This window comes from Panthera tigris, chromosome B4 (assembly GCF_018350195.1).
Source record: "Panthera tigris isolate Pti1 chromosome B4, P.tigris_Pti1_mat1.1, whole genome shotgun sequence".
NCBI classification, from domain to species: Eukaryota; Metazoa; Chordata; class Mammalia; order Carnivora; family Felidae; genus Panthera; species Panthera tigris.
The window spans coordinates 35,658,091-35,675,527 of record NC_056666.1 but is presented as its reverse complement, the minus strand read 5'-3'; the positions used below and the strand labels follow the sequence as shown (position 1 = coordinate 35,675,527).

General features: G+C 38.9%; 1 protein-coding gene across 4 annotated transcripts in view; it reads left to right on the top strand.

The window, feature by feature from the left end:
• Positions 1-17,437, top strand: part of ADIPOR2 (adiponectin receptor 2) — an 85,300-nt gene extending 67,863 nt beyond the window's left edge. For all 4 annotated transcript variants that reach the window (XM_042991497.1, XM_007092813.3, XM_007092814.3 and 1 more), the window contains exons 3-8: positions 1,743-1,862; positions 6,439-6,610; positions 9,924-10,110; positions 10,369-10,556; positions 12,624-12,817; positions 14,597-17,437. In XM_042991497.1, the coding sequence (XP_042847431.1) occupies positions 1,743-1,862; positions 6,439-6,610; positions 9,924-10,110; positions 10,369-10,556; positions 12,624-12,817; positions 14,597-14,725 (990 nt within the window). In that variant the 3' untranslated portion in view covers positions 14,726-17,437. The remainder of the gene's footprint in view (positions 1-1,742; positions 1,863-6,438; positions 6,611-9,923; positions 10,111-10,368; positions 10,557-12,623; positions 12,818-14,596) is intronic.

The window sequence follows — 17,437 nt, the reverse complement described above, 5'->3', positions numbered from 1 at the left end:
GTCTTCTTTAGGAAATGATACACTAAAAAAGTAAAATCCAGTCAAACACGAAATAAAACAGTATAAGTCAATGAGACGAGCTGTAAATCAGATATTATATTCGTTGTCAAATGAGAGCTGCAGACTTCAAGTGTTAGAGAAGTTCAGAAAGGGAGGCAGTTGCTATGGATTAGGGCATATATATTCTCTGGTGAAAACTGCTTCTTGATTGAAGGGGATTTGAAAAAGTCTTAAATATTACAGTGGTTTGTAGCCCTCCGAAGAGCCATAGCACATAAACATGTAGTATATCTAGGTTAATAAAATTTTCTGGGAATGGGAGAAGCAAACTAAAAGTGCCTTGGGGGAAAGTGGCAATCATGAGAAACTGGGCATCGAAGGACAGACAATAAGTTTTAGGTAAGTAATGAAGAGAGGGTGTTTTATAAGTAAGAATTGTAGAGAAGCAGAGTCAAGATAGATTTCTTGGAGAAGATAATTTTTTAACAGTTGAGATTGGGTATGTTACATGTCTTACATGCGTCTTAATACTAAGCCCCTAGTTATCTTGAAGAGTAAAGAGTAGGAAACTAAAATCTTAGGATTTCATTTTAAACATGTCCAAATTCAAGTGTTGTGGTAGATTACCTATTGTGCCTACATGTTCATCCTTTACCAGTTTTCTGACTGGAGGTAGAAGGTCATTTCATTTCTTCATGCAGGTATGTTAGCAGTACTATTTATCTAGCAGACTTATTAGATATGGAATTACCGTTCTCTTGTGCTTTCATTTATTCACTAAGTTGCAGAATATCAGAATTTTAGAGAATAGGGAAAACTGTAGAGATTGTTTAGTTTTAAACTCCTCTTTTAGATTAGAAATGAGGAACTTGAGGCTCAGAAAGGTTGAGAGACCTATATAAAGTTCCATGGATATTAGTGGCAAAACCAGACTTAGGTCTTCTGACTTCTGGTCAGTTGCCCTTCTCACAGTATCCTTCTGTCTAGTAGAAGCTTCATCTGGAAATAGAAGTCTTAATTTTAGTGATTTATTTCTTAAGGTCTAACCAGATTATCATTTCTTTCTTCATTTTGTCAAGAATGTAGAAAGGCAGTGGGTGGGGGGTTTTTACTTTTTCACTTTATTAGTCTTAACCTTAGGCAACTTATTTAACCTTTTTGCCTAATGTTCTTTTTATGTTAAATGGGGGTAAGAAAACTTATCTAATGATAAAGTGGCTGTCAGGATTAAGTTAGATGGCCTTTATAAAGTCCTTTCTTTTATGCTTGGCATATCTTAAGAATTGAGTAAATTTTTTTTCTTTTTTTCCCCTTTATTCTCTCTAGAGCACTTACCACATTGCATTACAATTATTTATTTTATACACACCAGGTGGGGTTCCTGGAGATTTTTCCCCTCAGTAATTTCTCAATTTTGTAGTAATAATATGTGAACTGTGAATATATTCTTAAAACAAAAAATGAACCATTCAAGCTACCCCAGGAATTTGCTACTAAAACAAACATAGGAATGTTCTTGTATTTCATTTGTCTGTTAGAGAAGAATTAATTAACTGTTGTTCATTTTTAATAGTCCTAATTCTATAATAAACTGACTTTACTTCCTACATTGTTACTTGTTTGAGGCCTTGCTTTGGCCTTAAGAGAGAATTACTTCATTTATAATTTTTCAAAGAAAGTGTATTGATTCTTTCATTTGGCCCTGGTCTCTGTCCCTGACTGTTTCTTTGATTGCCTTACAGATCTCTGAGGAACATGAGTGCAATGATGAAGTTTCTCAGGAAGATGAGGGGTTTATGGGTATATCCCCTCTTTTACAAGCACATCATGCTATGGAAAGAATGGAAGAATTTGTTTGTAAGGTAAGATGACAGTTTCTTGTTATTCCTATGCTATATATTTAACCCTTCCCAAACAGAAACCTTTAAGGAGAGCTGCCTTTGGTTTACTCTGGGGATAATCTGTAGCAAAATGGAGACAGAAACAATATCATGACTTTAACCCTGTTTAAGACAAAATACATTTGTTTGCCTGCAGCAGCCATGATAAGGTTGTGATAAAACTAGAATATCCATCTATTAACAAGTGTTTCCTGATGTAAGTTAACAGAATAGATGTCTTGTTGATAGTTTAGATAAGACAGGATGAAAGTTGTGTGTGTGTGGGGGTGGAGATGATGCCTAGAGATACTGAAGTCCCAAGTGCCTTGAATCTCTTTTGTTATTTGACTGTGATGGCAAATGTGCTAATTTTGCTAAAGATTATTTGGCTAATCAAACTATTCTTTAGATAGAAATTTCCTGGTTTTCATGAACATCCAGGATTTCCAATTTAGCTGGCATGTTTTCAGTCTCTAAAGTTTTTATTCTAACACATTATCTGATTCTTTAAGACCTATTGTGGGGATTTTTTCCTTCTAAATCGGTAACTGGAATTGGGGGTGCTTTCTTAGAGAAAATAGGGACACTGGTAAATTTACAGCTACTTGATAATGTGATCATTAGATAGGGCTCTGACAGATCTAAAGTCACAAGTCAATCTATGTTTGTATGTGTAAATAAATTCATTTGTTAAATATTTCTGGAGAACTCTTGATCATTTAGAGAGAAATTTTTGTGACTCTTAGCTTTTTCATGGGTTTCATGAAACCAAGACTTTTTATGCCTGTGGTCTTGGATCCTGAAAACTAAATTAGGTTTGCTTACATTCACAGTGGTGGTAGAAATAATTGGGGCCAGTTGACTCTAGAATACTATACTTTGGACAAGAGGATGAGAAGAGGACATTATAGACACCCCTTCTAAGATAAAGGGATGGATGAAGAGTGGTGAGGGAGGGGTATAAATATTTATGGGTCTACTTAGAGCCTAGGAAATTTTAATCAGTGTTTGAAAATTGATGAAAAAAAAACAAGCAAAACCATAGCAAAAAGCCAAGCAAAACAATGCATTCTTTCTAGTGATTGCTGTCTTAGGAGAATGAATACAAAAGTATATAGAAGATACATTTTGTTTTTCAACAGGCAAATTTGATGGTAAATCTCTCAAAGTTGGATATTTAGTGTCTGGGCCATTACGGATTTTTAATATTTATAGATCAGTGGGGTCCTATTCTCTTTTATTCTTTTTTATTTTCCTTTTCTGAACTAAGAGTAAAGAATAAAGCAAATAAAACTTTCAGTGTGACAGCTAATGGGAGAATAACTAGGGCATTTGTTTGCTCCAAACTATGATTTACTGAAGAAAACTGAATGGAGCACAAAAATTATTATCATTCCCTTATCACCCTCTAGAGTTTGTCTGTGAGAGTGGTCAGAAGGGGCTTCCTGTGACATGACATTCTCCAGGCTTGCTTCACCTGCTGCTGTAGTGCACCTGAGTGTACTTGACACTAGAAAAAATTTTTTTCTTGTATTGGAAGCAAGTAAACAGTATTTAAAATGAAGTGTCCTGTGGCCTTGCTTGTATACTTACTATCCCTTTTGGAAAAGCTTTTCTTATAGGAATAGGGGAAATAAAATCATATAATCTTTATTGAGTGTCTAAGTTTGATCATGGTCTCTTTTTTCCCAGCCTTCAATTAAGAATAAATGTTTTGTGCGTTAATGGTCTAATATGAATCCAGTGGACCATTGCTCAGACATTTCTTCTATGCAGTGCCTTTGTTCTGCTTATAAATGAATATGTATTTGACTAAGCTGTGATCCTATCCTTTTTACTATGGAGAAGTAAGAGAGGATGCCTGTTTGGGTTGGCATTTGGATGGACTCCCAAGTTGAGAATTGAGGTTGCGATGTCAGTTGAATATGACACTAATTTCAGTATAATTATGAAAGTATATCACCTTGGCTCCGTTTAGACCGTTAGAATGTTTGTTTAGAAACAGTGGAGAAAAAAATCACTCTGATATTACATGCAAATACGACTAGTAAGAAACTCAACATATTCTTTCTGACTGCAGAAAGTGTTCATTTTGACTGTGTGGGATAACACAATAGCACTTTTCATATGGTCACACAGAGCTGTTTGCATATTGTGAACTACTGAGCAGTTGTGAGGATTGATTTCTCTTTTTCTCTCCCTGTTAGCATATAAAATTCTCCCAAAGTGAAACAGAGTAGCATCTTGTAAAGTTAACATTAACAGTAACTATCTTTTTTCAAGTAAAAATCAGATAAAAGAAATTCAGTATCTTGGAATGTTCTCTTTCTCTCCAGAAAGTCCTTATACCAGTAGACATTAAAAATCTAGATTAGTCTTTTGGCATTATTATTTTTTTACTGTATGTTATGAACAAGCATGGAATGGTCAGATTTGCACCCGTAACTGCAGGCCTCACAGTTTGAGTTAGAAGGTGAGACAGGAAGTGGGGAGGCTAGAGAGTGAGTTTCAATAGTGTTAAGAGGGCCACGTCTACTCTTAAATTGTTCTCATTTCCTTTGGAGTTACACAGAAGATCAGTTCTTTTATAAATGTATTTCAGTAAGAAGGATTAAGGATAGCAGAGAACAGGAAGATGTGGAACAAAAGTCATTTTGCATAGTAGAGAGAGAGAGAGAGAGAGAGAGCGCCAAGTTTGTATAGCTTAGCCGTGTTATTTGTCACAAGAACCCTGGGGGATAAGTGTGGGGGTCATTGTCTGAACCTGAAGCCTGTAGGTAGACCACGTACCTGGCATTTTTCCTTGTATCCTTCTGGTTAGTAGAAATAAGTTAGTTGAGGATTAAGTGATCCTTGTGATGTGTACTCTCTGGGCTGAGAGACATTGAAAGAAACAGTGCAGAGGTTGACAAACTTATTTTAAGGAAGAGTACCAAATTCCTGACCCTTTCCTGTTATAGTCTTTGGGGGAGGGACAGTGAAGAAAAGGGAGAAGGGGAGGTGGTGACGAGACTTGAAGGGCAGTGAAGGTTGAGTTTCTTTGCCATCTCTCCAGCATGATTGAGGGTGGATTAGTCACTAACTCTTAGGTAGGTAATAAATAGCCTCTGGGGATGGTCAGGATTACATACCACCTGTGGGGTGGATGCTGGGGCTTGCTATGGGTTATTTCATTTGATCCTTAGGAAGTAATCAAAGTATTGTTACCTTCATTTTATAAATGAGGAAACTGAAGCTTGGTGATTTTCTTTTTCTTTTTTTTTAAGTTTATTTTTGACAGAGACAGAGTACGAGCATGAGCTGGGGAGGGGTAGAGAGAGAGAGAGGGAGACACAGAATCCAAAGCAGGCTCCAGGTTCTAAGCTGTCAGCACAGAGCAGGGCTCGAACTGTGAGATCATGACCTGGGCCAAAGTCAGACGCTTAACTGACTGAGCCACCCAGGCACCCCTTGGTGATTGTTGTGGTAGGAAGAGAAGGGAGAGGGAGAGATTTTAGCAGAAGACACAAAAGTGATTCTGATATGTTGTTGGGGTCCAGGAGCAAATGTTCAAGAAAGAAATCTTGAGACATCTTTGGTGCAAAAAAGGTGGTTTTATTAAAGCACGGGATAGGACCTGTGGGCAGAAAGAGCTGCATTGGGGTTATGTGTGACTGATTATATACTTTTAAGTTGGGAGGAGGTTAGGGATAGCATAAATCTCTAAGGAATTTGGGAGCAAGATTTCCAGGACCTTGAGGGACTAGCTGCTATTAAGAAAAGATCATTTACTACTGCCTAGTAAAACCACTTGTCATGAGACCCTTCAGATGTGTATCAGTGGGCCATATGCTTGGAGGGTGATTGCTAATATGTATCTTGGGGAGTGGGTAAAGATAAAGAAAGTTTCCAAAGGGATCTTCATATGTTAAAGAAGACTTATAGGATCCTGGAGTTCAGGCTAATGTCAAGTTAAGGTTGCCTTTTGCCTCTAGCAAAGTATTAACATTGAGATCAGCGAGTTCCGGGAAGAAGGCCACTCTGCCTGTCCCAAGTACTTGTCAGTGGGCTGTAAGTTGTAAGGAAATTTACTTTTTTCTTTTGCCTTTGTTCTTTACATCAATTCTGTATACCAACTTAACTATTAATAGGGTTCTGTTGACTGGAAGCCTTACCAATAACATAAACTCAACTATACTGTATTCTTACAATAAAGTAAGCTAGAGAAAGAAAATGTTACCAAGAACATCATAAGGAAGAGAAAATTCATTTATAGGACTGTACTGTAAAAAATCTGCATATAAGTTGACCCATGCATTTCAAACCCACATTCAGGGGTCAACTGTAGTTCTTTTTTCCACCAACAGAAATATTAAATATAAGAACGGTCATATTTAATACCACAGGGAATTTTCAGAGGTAAAGTTTGTTGTGGATAATGAAGGAAGGAGAGTTTGTATATGTGGACCTCTCACCCTGCCTTTAGCCAGACTGAAACCAAGCTTGAAACCACTCCTTTAGGGCAACCAGTGTTGCTATGTTGACACAACCACATACGTATTTGATATTCTTCTTCCAGGTATGGGAAGGCCGATGGCGAGTAATCCCTCATGATGTACTACCAGACTGGCTCAAGGATAACGATTTCCTTTTACATGGACATCGGCCCCCAATGCCTTCTTTCCGGGCCTGTTTTAAGAGCATTTTCAGAATACACACAGAGACAGGAAACATCTGGACCCATCTCTTGGGTATGTAATATCAATGGTGTCAGGAATTAGTGATTCACTATATATATTTTTTCCCCCATGTATTTGAGGGTTAAGGATAAAACTTAAAATGTATTTGGGACTTGCCATTTTGTTTTCTGAATTTCTAATGATAATTTCTTATTGGTTTACTCTGTGGTTATCCTAGTTTGCACTTTGATTTTATTATAGCTGAGTCATATTTTTCTCTACTTAGATTGTCAGCAGTGTCCTTGAACCAGGCCAAGGCCATTTTGCTATACAAAATGTGTATAATATTTTAATGAACAATGTGAGGAGGGTGGTTATTTAATAGGAATAAGCTGATTTTGGGGGAGCCTACGTGGCTCAGTCAGTTGAGCGTCCAACTTCGGCTCAGGTCATGATCTCACAGTTTGTGACTTCGAGCCCCGTGTTGCTCTCTGTGTTGACAACTCAGAGCGTGGAGCCTGCTTTGGATTCTTTGTCTCCCTCTCTCTGCCCTTACCTGCTTGCACTCTGTCTCTGTCTTTCTCAAAAACAAAAATGAACATTTAAGAAAACCCTGATTTTTCAAAGTCATTACTTAAAATATTCACAATTTTAGTTTCACTTGAAGTAGAATGTGATCTATAATTTTTTTTCCATCATGATTGCATATTAAAGAAAGAGTACAACGAGGGAAGATTAATCTTTTCAACAAATGGTATTCAGGAAAACTGAGTAATTATATGTGAAAGAATCAAGTTGGACCTCTACATCACTCCATATACAAAAGTAACTCAAAATGGATCAAAGACCTAAACTAAAACTATAGAACCATTAGGCGAAAACACAGATGTAAATCTTTGTGACCTTGAATTAGGTGACAGTTTCTTAGAATTGATGCCTAAATTTGGCACAAGCAACCAAATTAAAAATAGATAAGTTGGACCTTCTCAAAGTTAAAAACTTTTGTATGTCAAAGGACATTATCAAGAAAGTGGAAAGATCACCCACAAAATGGGAGAAAATATTTGCAAATCATACAGCTGATGAGGATCTAGTAAATAACTTTCTACAACTAAACAAGAAAAGGACAAGCATCTGAATAGACATTTCTCCAAAGATCTACAAATGGCCAGTAAACACATGGAAAGATGCTGAAGTGTCAACTCTGTTTCAGTTAAAAAAAAAATGATGCTCAACATCATTAGTCATTTTGGGAAATGCAAATCAAAAACTTTGAAAAATGTAATGAGATACCACTTTATATTCACTAGAATGGCTATAATCAAGAAAATGGAAAATAACAAATCTTGGCAAGGATGTAGAAAAATTACAACTCTCATACATTGCTGGTAGGAATGTAAAATGGTACAGTCTTTATGGAAAACAGTTTGGCACTTCCTCAGAAAGTTAAACTGAGTCACTAGCAGTTCTGCTCCTTAGTTAGGTACTCGAGAATATTGAAAACATATTCATACAAAAACATGTATACAAATGTTTTTTGCAACATTATTTGTAATAGTTGAAAAGTAGAAACAATCCAAACATCTTTCAGCTGGTGAATGGGTAAACAGGATGTGGTATATCCATACAAATGAAGTATTATTTCACAGTAAAAAGAGATGAAGTACTGATATGTGCTGCAGCATGGGTGAGCCTTGAAACATTATGCTAAGTGGCATAATCCAGACTGTATGATCCATACACATGAAATGCTCAGAATGGGAAAATCCACAGACACAGTAGATTGTGGTTGTCTAAGGCTGTGGGGTAATGGGGAGTGGGAGATGAATGTAATAGGTATAGGCTCCTTTTTGGGGTGATGAAAATATTCTGAAATTAAATAATAGTGATGGTCGCATAACATTGTGAATATGTTAAATCTTTTCTGGCTTACCCGATTTGACTTGCATTTCATATCACACATTTGACTTCCATTGTGTCTCCAAGTTCTTGCCTGCTAGTGTAGTGAGAGTGGAATAGAGAATCAAATCCAGCTTGTTGCTGACTTCCAACTCAGGGGTAAAAGATTTATTAAATAGATTGAACAGTCAGTCACATAGCACATGTTTAACTTCTTTTTTTTTTTTTTTTTTTAATGTTTGTTTATATATTTTTATTTTTATTTTTTTTTAACGTTTATTTATTTTTGAGACAGAGAGAGACAGAGCATGAATGGGGGAGGGTCAGAGAGAGAGGGAGACACAGAATCTGAAACAGGCTCCAGGCTCTGAGCTGTCAGCACAGAGCCCGACGCGGGGCTCGAACTCACGGACCGCGAGATCATGACCTGAGCCGAAGTCGGCCGCCCAACTGACTGAGCCACCCAGGCGCCCCAATGTTTGTTTATATTTGAGAGAGAGGGAGACAGCATGTGTGGGGGAGGGACAGAGAGAGAGGGAGCACATGTTTAACTTCTTAATTTCTGTGCCTTCCTTGTGTTAAGTGGCCTTTCCCTAAGCAATAAAAACATGTATCTCATTGTGAAAAAGAGCAGTTGAAAAACTGGTTATGAAATAACATAAATGGGCATAATTTATTGTCCTTAACTTTTGAATCTATTGGGTCAGTGGACAGGACCAGAGAAGCATAATATTCCTTGACACCTATTGGTGGAGGAAAGCTGTATTTCTTGCCAGGGTTTGGAGGTATTAGAATTCATTGCAAAGCAAACATAAAATGGACCTTTGAAAGCTGGACTCCAATATATGTGCCAAAAACTAACTAACTTACTTTCTTTTTCTTTCTTTCTTTCTTTCTTTCTTTCTTTCTTTCTTTCTTTCTTTCTTTCTTTCTTTCTTTCTTTCTGTTTGAGAAAGAGTGTGAATGGGGGAGGGGCAGAGAGAGAGAGAGAGAGAGAGGGAGAGACAGAATCCCAAACGGGCTCTGCTCTGTCAGTGCAGAGACCAGCATGGGGTTCAAACTCAAAATTCATGAAATCATGACCTGAGCCATAATCAGCAGTCAGGCGCTTAACTGACTGAGACACCCAGGTGCCCCACCAAAAACTTTCTAAATGAAATTTTATACTAGATCTAGAGGTAGAAGTGGAATAATTTAGCCTTCTAAGGAGTAGCAGCATTGTATTTTTTTTTTTTTTTGATTATGCTGTTAGATAAATAAGTTACTGTATTCTACAAACTCATTTTTTGAGGCTGAGGAGTATAGGGTACCAACCATGTATGAAGTAGACCAAAATTTTGGATAAGCCTCAGTTATTTGGAACATTTTTCTTATGGAACTTTTGATTTAGATATCATTATGATTGTGAAGGACTGAAAGCCTAATGAATATACAGCACTGTTTCTTCACAAGGATAATCTTTTCTCTCCCCACACTCTTTTCATAGGTTGTGTATTCTTCCTGTGCCTGGGGATCTTTTATATGTTTCGCCCAAACATCTCCTTTGTGGCCCCTCTGCAAGAGAAGGTGGTCTTTGGATTATTCTTCTTGGGGGCCATTCTCTGCCTTTCTTTTTCATGGCTCTTCCACACAGTCTACTGCCACTCAGAAGGGGTCTCCCGGCTCTTCTCTAAGTACGTATCTGAAAGCCTACATTGTAATCAAATATTAGAGTCAGTGGTTAGGGAAAAACATCCAGTAGAGTAGGCAGAATTCTTGATACCATCTGAAGAGAACTTAAAAAAAAATTATTTATTTAGTTTTTAATTTAAAGCAAGCATCCTAGTTTGCCTCTTGGCTGTTACTGCTAGCTCATGTCATAGGGGATTAATTGGAACCTGTAGTGGGCAGTACTTTTTAACATCAAATGGATTTTTTTTTTCTTAATTTAGACTGGATTACTCTGGTATTGCTCTTCTTATTATGGGAAGTTTTGTTCCATGGCTTTATTATTCTTTCTACTGTAATCCACAACCTTGCTTCATCTACTTGATTGTCATCTGTGTGCTGGGCATTGCGGCCATCATAGTTTCCCAGTGGGACATGTTTGCTACCCCTCAGTATCGAGGAGTAAGAGCAGGTAAGAGATATGGGAGTTTTGCATTGGACATTGATTTATTTATCATTTTATTAAAGGCCTACTTGGCAAGTCTTATGCTGTGTACTTGTGATGCAAATATAAATAAGCCATAGTTTCTGTTCTTCAAGGGCTTTTTATGTAGTAGTGTTCAGCAGTTATCTTAAAGCACTAGAGTTTAGGGTATTGTGAGCTTTATGAGCTGATGTATATATTTTGTAATTCACTTGAGTTTATGGCTATATGCTGTCCATAAGGCAGCAAGTGGCTCTGTAACCTTTGTAAAACAATGATTATTCTTAGTCTGTCAGCTTGGAGTATACTTTTTTTTTAGTGATTTGTTCTTTTGTTGTTATCATTTTTTTTTGTTTTGTTTTATATTTTTATTCTAACATGTGTACTGCTTAGGTAAATAAAAACTTCACTCCATACTGATTGTATTCTACTCAAGTAGGCACCATACATCTCTTCTGATGTAAGGATAAAGAGGCTTTTTATATTTAGGATAATGGCTTGTTTAGCTGGAGATCATATGGAAAGCCAAAAGGCCTTGGCTGAGCTTTCCTGTAGAAGTGTGGAGTTCAGAGAGACATGTTTTTGTCTCCCAGTAGCCTGGGGACTCCTTGTAGCCAGAACCATGTCTTCAGTTTTCTATCCACAGTGCCAAGCCTGGTGCTGAGAATGAACAATTAGTAGTAAAAGGAATATGTTTTCTTTTGACCTTTAAAAAAACAAAAACAAAACATTGAGTATTAAAATCCAAGCTGCGGTTCTTCTACGGTTACCTAGAAGGTTAGAAATTAGAATTTAACTTCTTGTTAATGACCACTGTTAGCAACAGTCTACCGACTTCCCTTTTTAAGTGATTATATGAGCAGATAACCAGTGGTCAGGATTGGCGTCCAGTAGTACTTAACTGTGGTGCTAAGCCTGCTTAAGCATGTGAGATAAGAAACATTCTGCTGTGATACAAATCAGAAGAACCAAGTTCCTGAGGCTCTGACTTCCAAGAATGATAGGAAAGACCAGTAGAGCCTTTATTTAACACGTAGAGGGAAATAACAAGTGAAACAGGATCATGATGATTTTTCTTCTGTGAGGAGTATTGCCATTTTCCTCTTCTCTTGGAGATGTATGTGTATACATATATTGCTGCATACCAGCAGTGTATTTGGTAATGTCCAAAGCAAGCAATATGCCTCCTGTATTTTGAGAGTTAAAGATCATTTTTAACTGTGTCAAAATGTAGGAGCAGTTACTGGCTGCTGAGAGGTGTTCCTGTGGTGTTTTGATGGACACAGATTTGTGTATATATTCCTAACTTCACACACCTATAAATTACTCAGCTTTTTACAGACTTTTACTTAACATTCTATTTATGACAGTCTAGTAATTTTTACTTTGTTTTAGTTCACTTAAAAAAAAATTTGTTGATTGAGATCACTTAGTTGATCTTATAACCTAGGTCCTATCCAGAAGTTTGAAAAACACTGCTATAAATGATCTGGAAAGCAGTAGGGCTGTGGTGGAGTGATTCTGATAGATTTCTGTACCAGATTGGTACTTTTTGGGCCTGGGAGCTTTCAGGAGCAGTCGTGCCCTCCCCTCCGCCCAGTTGCCACCTCCACCCTTTCACTCTGCTTAAACGCCAGGAATATCTGGTGTTTCACAGGGAAGATAAAATATGTAAAACTGCTCTGTTTTGCAATCTTTGTCTATAAAGAGGCAACATTTAGGGAAGTTTAAACAAACTCCTAGAACTGTCTATTCCTGAAACCCTTAGCAACACAATTCTGTACCCTTTGAGGACTGCTGACTTGTTAAACTAAGCATCTCTTAGCGGGAGGCTCCTTGCATTTGTAAATAGATCTTTTAGAACTTAGCTGTGCTGTCTGGTGTGGCAGTGTCCAAGAGTTTGAAGAACCTTTTTCCTTTCAAACAAGAAGCCAGTGTTGCATCACACTTGAAATATTCAGTTTGTAGAATTACTAGTACTGTGTTTTAATATTGACTCCTTCTTCCTTATTTCTCTTCTGCATTTTTGCTTTATTCTGTTCTTATGATTGCTAGGAGTGTTTTTGGGCCTTGGCCTGAGTGGAATCATTCCTACCTTTCATTATGTCATCTCGGAGGGATTCCTGAAGGCTGCCACCATTGGGCAGATTGGCTGGCTGATGCTGATGGCCAGCCTCTATATCACAGGCGCTGCCCTGTATGCTGCCCGCATCCCTGAACGCTTCTTTCCCGGCAAGTGTGATATCTGGGTAAGTATGATCAGGGGCAGTTAGTGTATATACATACATATCTGTTAGTTTGTTATTGGAAGACCGGGGAGTGAAATAATTGAAAAAGTTTTAGACTAAGAACTGAGAGACCTGTATTCTAGTTGTAACTATCCCTCATTAGTGTTTCTCTGGATAAGTACAATGATGACTTCTGAGCACTAACTTGGTGTTGGCATGGTAGTGAGTTATCACTTTACATAGATTACCTCATTTAATACATCGGCCGTATAAGGTATGGCAACTTTTATTAATGTTTTCATTTTACAGATTAGGAAATGTGGTTTAGGGAGACTAGCAACATTAGGACAAGTTACTCCTGGGTGGTAGGAGCAGAATTTGAATCAGGCTAGTCTGATATCAGAATCTGTGCTCCTGTATACTACACTGAATTGGCCGTGCATTTAGTTTGTTTTGGTTTCCTCATTTGTAAAATGAGGGTGATGGACTAGAGTTTTTACCAAAGTGCTTTTTGATACTAAAACACAGTGATTTGTAATGAGAGATTGAGTGTGTATATGTGTGTTTGGTTACAATAGAGGTAGAGTTAACTAGATTGTGGTTAAGAGAGAAGGAAAAAGGGATGGAAAAGAAATAGAAGGGACCAACAGATGGAAAATTTTATAACTGAAATTGGCCTGAAACATTTTCAATAGGTATAGAATTGGAGTGTTGCTGGATATGAAGTCTGACCTTTGGAATTCTGTTCCTCAAACCTGTTGCTGATTATTGTAGGCTAAGTTGATCACCTAGTCTTCAAAGTTTAATTTAGCCCTCCTAAAATGAAGATAATACTAATTTAGGCAATCTTTCAGGTTCAAATTAGTTAATTTATCTTTTGGAGATTGCCTCATCATCATTTTGATGTTGATTATGGAGATAATTCTCCCCCCACTTTTGGGAGAATGAATCCCCATTGGTTTCCTAGGAAGCCTTTCTTGGGATGTGATTTGTGGGTACTTCTAGTTTACACCTTTAAAATCAATATCTTTCCCTTGATGAATACTGTTTTTGCAATTGTACTTTTTCATTTTGAGAGTATAATGAGAGAATAGTGTAATTTTTGAAGTGATGTTTGGTGCACTGAGCAATTGATAACCCCTTTTAAGAAATGAACTAGCATTCAAAAGAACAGATTAAGTCAGAAAAAAACATCACATGCTTATAGACCAATTTCTTATTTGAGAAGGAATTAAAAGTCCCTGGCTTCCCTAGTCTTTTGATAGAGTATGTTCATGTAATTCCAGACTCTTAGAGCTGAGCAGACATATGTTTTGACCTTCTACCTAATCCTAGAAATCCCTGTAGTTTTTCTGGGAGAGAGCAACATTTAAATGGCCATAGCCCTGGTGCTTTATTCAGTCCATGATAAAAATCTCTATCAGCAATGAGAAAAACCTCCCCATGTCTAACTGCTGTCCATTGCTGGGCAAGGAGGAATCCTTGGGCCTTTGATGTCTGTTGGCAAGAGTATGTGTATGTCATTTGCCTCTGAGTTCACCAGATACTGCAGTGTTACGTGTGCAAATCTTCATGGTTAAAACTTAGTGGCAGCCCCTTGATTTCTTTGGGGATGGCTAGCCTTCGGTTCAGCAGAATGTGATATGCCTAATGGATGTTCCAAGGTCTGTGGACACTTCGAATTTAAGCTCTGTCACCTCCGTTCCCTGCCCTGCTCAGCACAAATGATCTGAAGACTCTTTAGCAGACTTTAATAATGAATGGATTTCTCTCCCCCTCCCCACTCCCCCTTGCCTCCAGTTTCACTCTCATCAGCTGTTTCACATCTTTGTGGTTGCTGGCGCTTTCGTTCACTTCCACGGTGTCTCAAACCTCCAGGAGTTCCGTTTCATGATCGGCGGAGGCTGCAGTGAAGAAGATGCACTGTGACACCTTCCAGAAGCCAGGGATTGTGACCCTGAACCAAGGCCTGTGGTACCTGCAGGCCTCTCTTACTGGCCATCGATGCCAGTGCCAGAGGAGCCCCAAAACTTTGACAGCCTCATGGGCTTTGTGATGCCCCTGGGGCTCCACCTGGTACATGGCTGAGAAGAGAAAAACAAAAATAAATCATACCTCAAAGGATGGAGTGCATCAATTTGGAGAAAAGGAGAAATGGCCCAGACCTTGACTTATACTTGGGATCTATCAGTTGAGGGCTCTGCCAGACCCTTGGCAAACTGGCTTCTGATCCGTGTTCATATTTATTTGTAGAAGATGGGAAAACAGTTTAGCTGGTGGTTTGTTCTCCCTTTCTCTCTCCTTAAATCAGTAATACAAACAAATTTAGGTGAACATTTGTATCCTATTAAAGGGTGGGAATGTGATTTTAGATGCTCTTTTGGGAGAACAAAGAAATTAATGTAAATAAGATTTCTAACTTACTGTTTAAGAATTTATATAAATGTTTAAAACATAGGGGTAGGGGAGGGAAGGGAATTTTTGTATAGAATGAAACATGCAAGTACCACACACTGTTTCAATTTTGCACAAGGTGACTGTAGGAGGTTCAGGTGATGGCCCCAGAATGTATAATGCCTTGGTACACCAAGGTGCCTTCTAAAGGCTGACATACCTTGGACCCTGGGGGGCAGAAAGTACAGCCCTAATCCAGTGATCACATGACCACTCTCATGTCTGAGAGCTTTTGAGAGTCCTGTGGTAGAGGGAAGCTGTATGTGTTTTCTCAGTGGAAGCAGCACGTGAGGCTAACAGGATGTGTTAGATAAAGGCTCTAGTTAAGGTATCATTTGAGAGACTGACTGGTTGTGCTGATAGTGACCCCTTCTAAAAAGTAGAGCCATCTACTTGGGAAAATCAGTTATGCCAGCAAAGGGGTAGTGGAGACAGTAGGAGGAGCTCTGGAAATGTTCTGATCTAATTACTTCCTGGCATCCTATTCAATTTTGTGGTGATTTTTATCTGATTGAAGGGATGTGAGTTTTCCATATCCTTGCTATAGAGCTCTGGAATGTCCTAGAAATTTCCTTCTGTTAAAGTCACTGCCCTAACTACCTTTCTTCCTCCTGGGAATGTAAGTGGACCTTTCCCTGGCATCACAGTTTCTGGCATGGAGCCAGCTACAAAAGAGATTCTGACTTGTCCAGGTGCCTCCTGAGCTCATTTACATAGGTTGGAGAATGCTTCCTTTAGATCAGGAAAGATGAATTTCACCTCTAGCATCGCTTAGTAAGCCTAGTTTGTGATACACATATCAGCTGTCCTTCGAACAAGAAGGCCAGTGGAACTCTTATAAAAGCAAAGTCCAGTACCCACCATGGAGTTTTCAGTATTCTCTGAACCCCAGTTTTGGGGGATAGCATGATGGGAAGTTTTAAAAGAAAGTTGTTTGTTACTGCCAGGGAATCTGGTACAGTCCTTAAGCTGTATCTTTAAAGAGCTGCCAGGAATAGAAAAATGAGTTTTCGTGCCCCAGAGGTACCCTCAGGGAGAGTGGTAGGGGAAGGTTCTGGTTCATAGAACCCTGAGCTTGGCTCATAGGCAAACCACCGAAATAGCACTTGAGTCTTAGGTTACTTGCTATCATCCAAGACTCCAGGTGATTGAGTTATACCCTGGGGATTGTGGGCTTTAGAGGGAAACATTGAGGCCCTGAGCACAGGGACTGGCACCAAATAGGTGCTTGGGAATATGGGGAGGGCCTCCTTTTCAGTAATGAGTTTCCTTGGTCATTATTCTCCTTTCTCTCCCCTTCCAATCTCCAGCAAAAGCTGGGAACCAGGAAGAAGGACTCCACTGGTAGAACTTGGAAGGAACTTGAGTGTTTTGGTTCTGAATAAGGTAACTGCCCTGGGTGCTAGGGGACCCAGCAAAAGACTGAGTGGGTGAACTGGTGCAGTGCCTGACAACATAAAGAACAGTATTACTCCCTTTGAGGGAACGGTCCAGCAGGTCAGTGGCCATCGGGAAGAAAGCTCACTTAGTCTCATGGAAGCAACAGCACATATCAGAAGCCAGACTTGCTCTTCGGTCATGCACTTCGGGATACAGGGTGTAAGATGCAGCCCTGTAACAACACCAACAGAAGTAGCAGTTTCCGGGCCCAGTCACCCCACACCCCAAAGGAGGAGCTGAATCTGGTTCAATATAGCACAAACTGTTAGGAAAAATGAAATTAACATCAATGATGCGTAATCCAGTAAAAATCTCCCTCTTTAGGGTGTGTGTGCGCGCGTGTGTGGGTGTGTGCGCCCATTTATATGTGTGTGTCTATGTGCAACTCACTACCAGTAGCCTCACTATGCACTTGGTCTTCACAGTGCTTGCTGAGAACTCTCACCAGGTTGGCGCCTGAATGCCTTACTCTCAGCATCAGAGGCTTGCTTGCTCTGTGCAGATTTTTAATTTTCTTTGTTGGCCCTAGGCTGGTTAGGACCTCTACAGCTTCATTCACCATTAAATAGTGGCCTTTTTCAGTATTTTCCCCTTCCCCCTTTATAAATTGCTGAAGCCACAAAGCACATTTTTGGGGATCATAGAAGGTTGGGGTTCCAGAGAGGCCTCTGTGTGATGGTTCCATTCATCATGGGATTTCCCTTACTTGCTGTATTCTCAACTTCTAATAAAAAGAACCAAATGGAA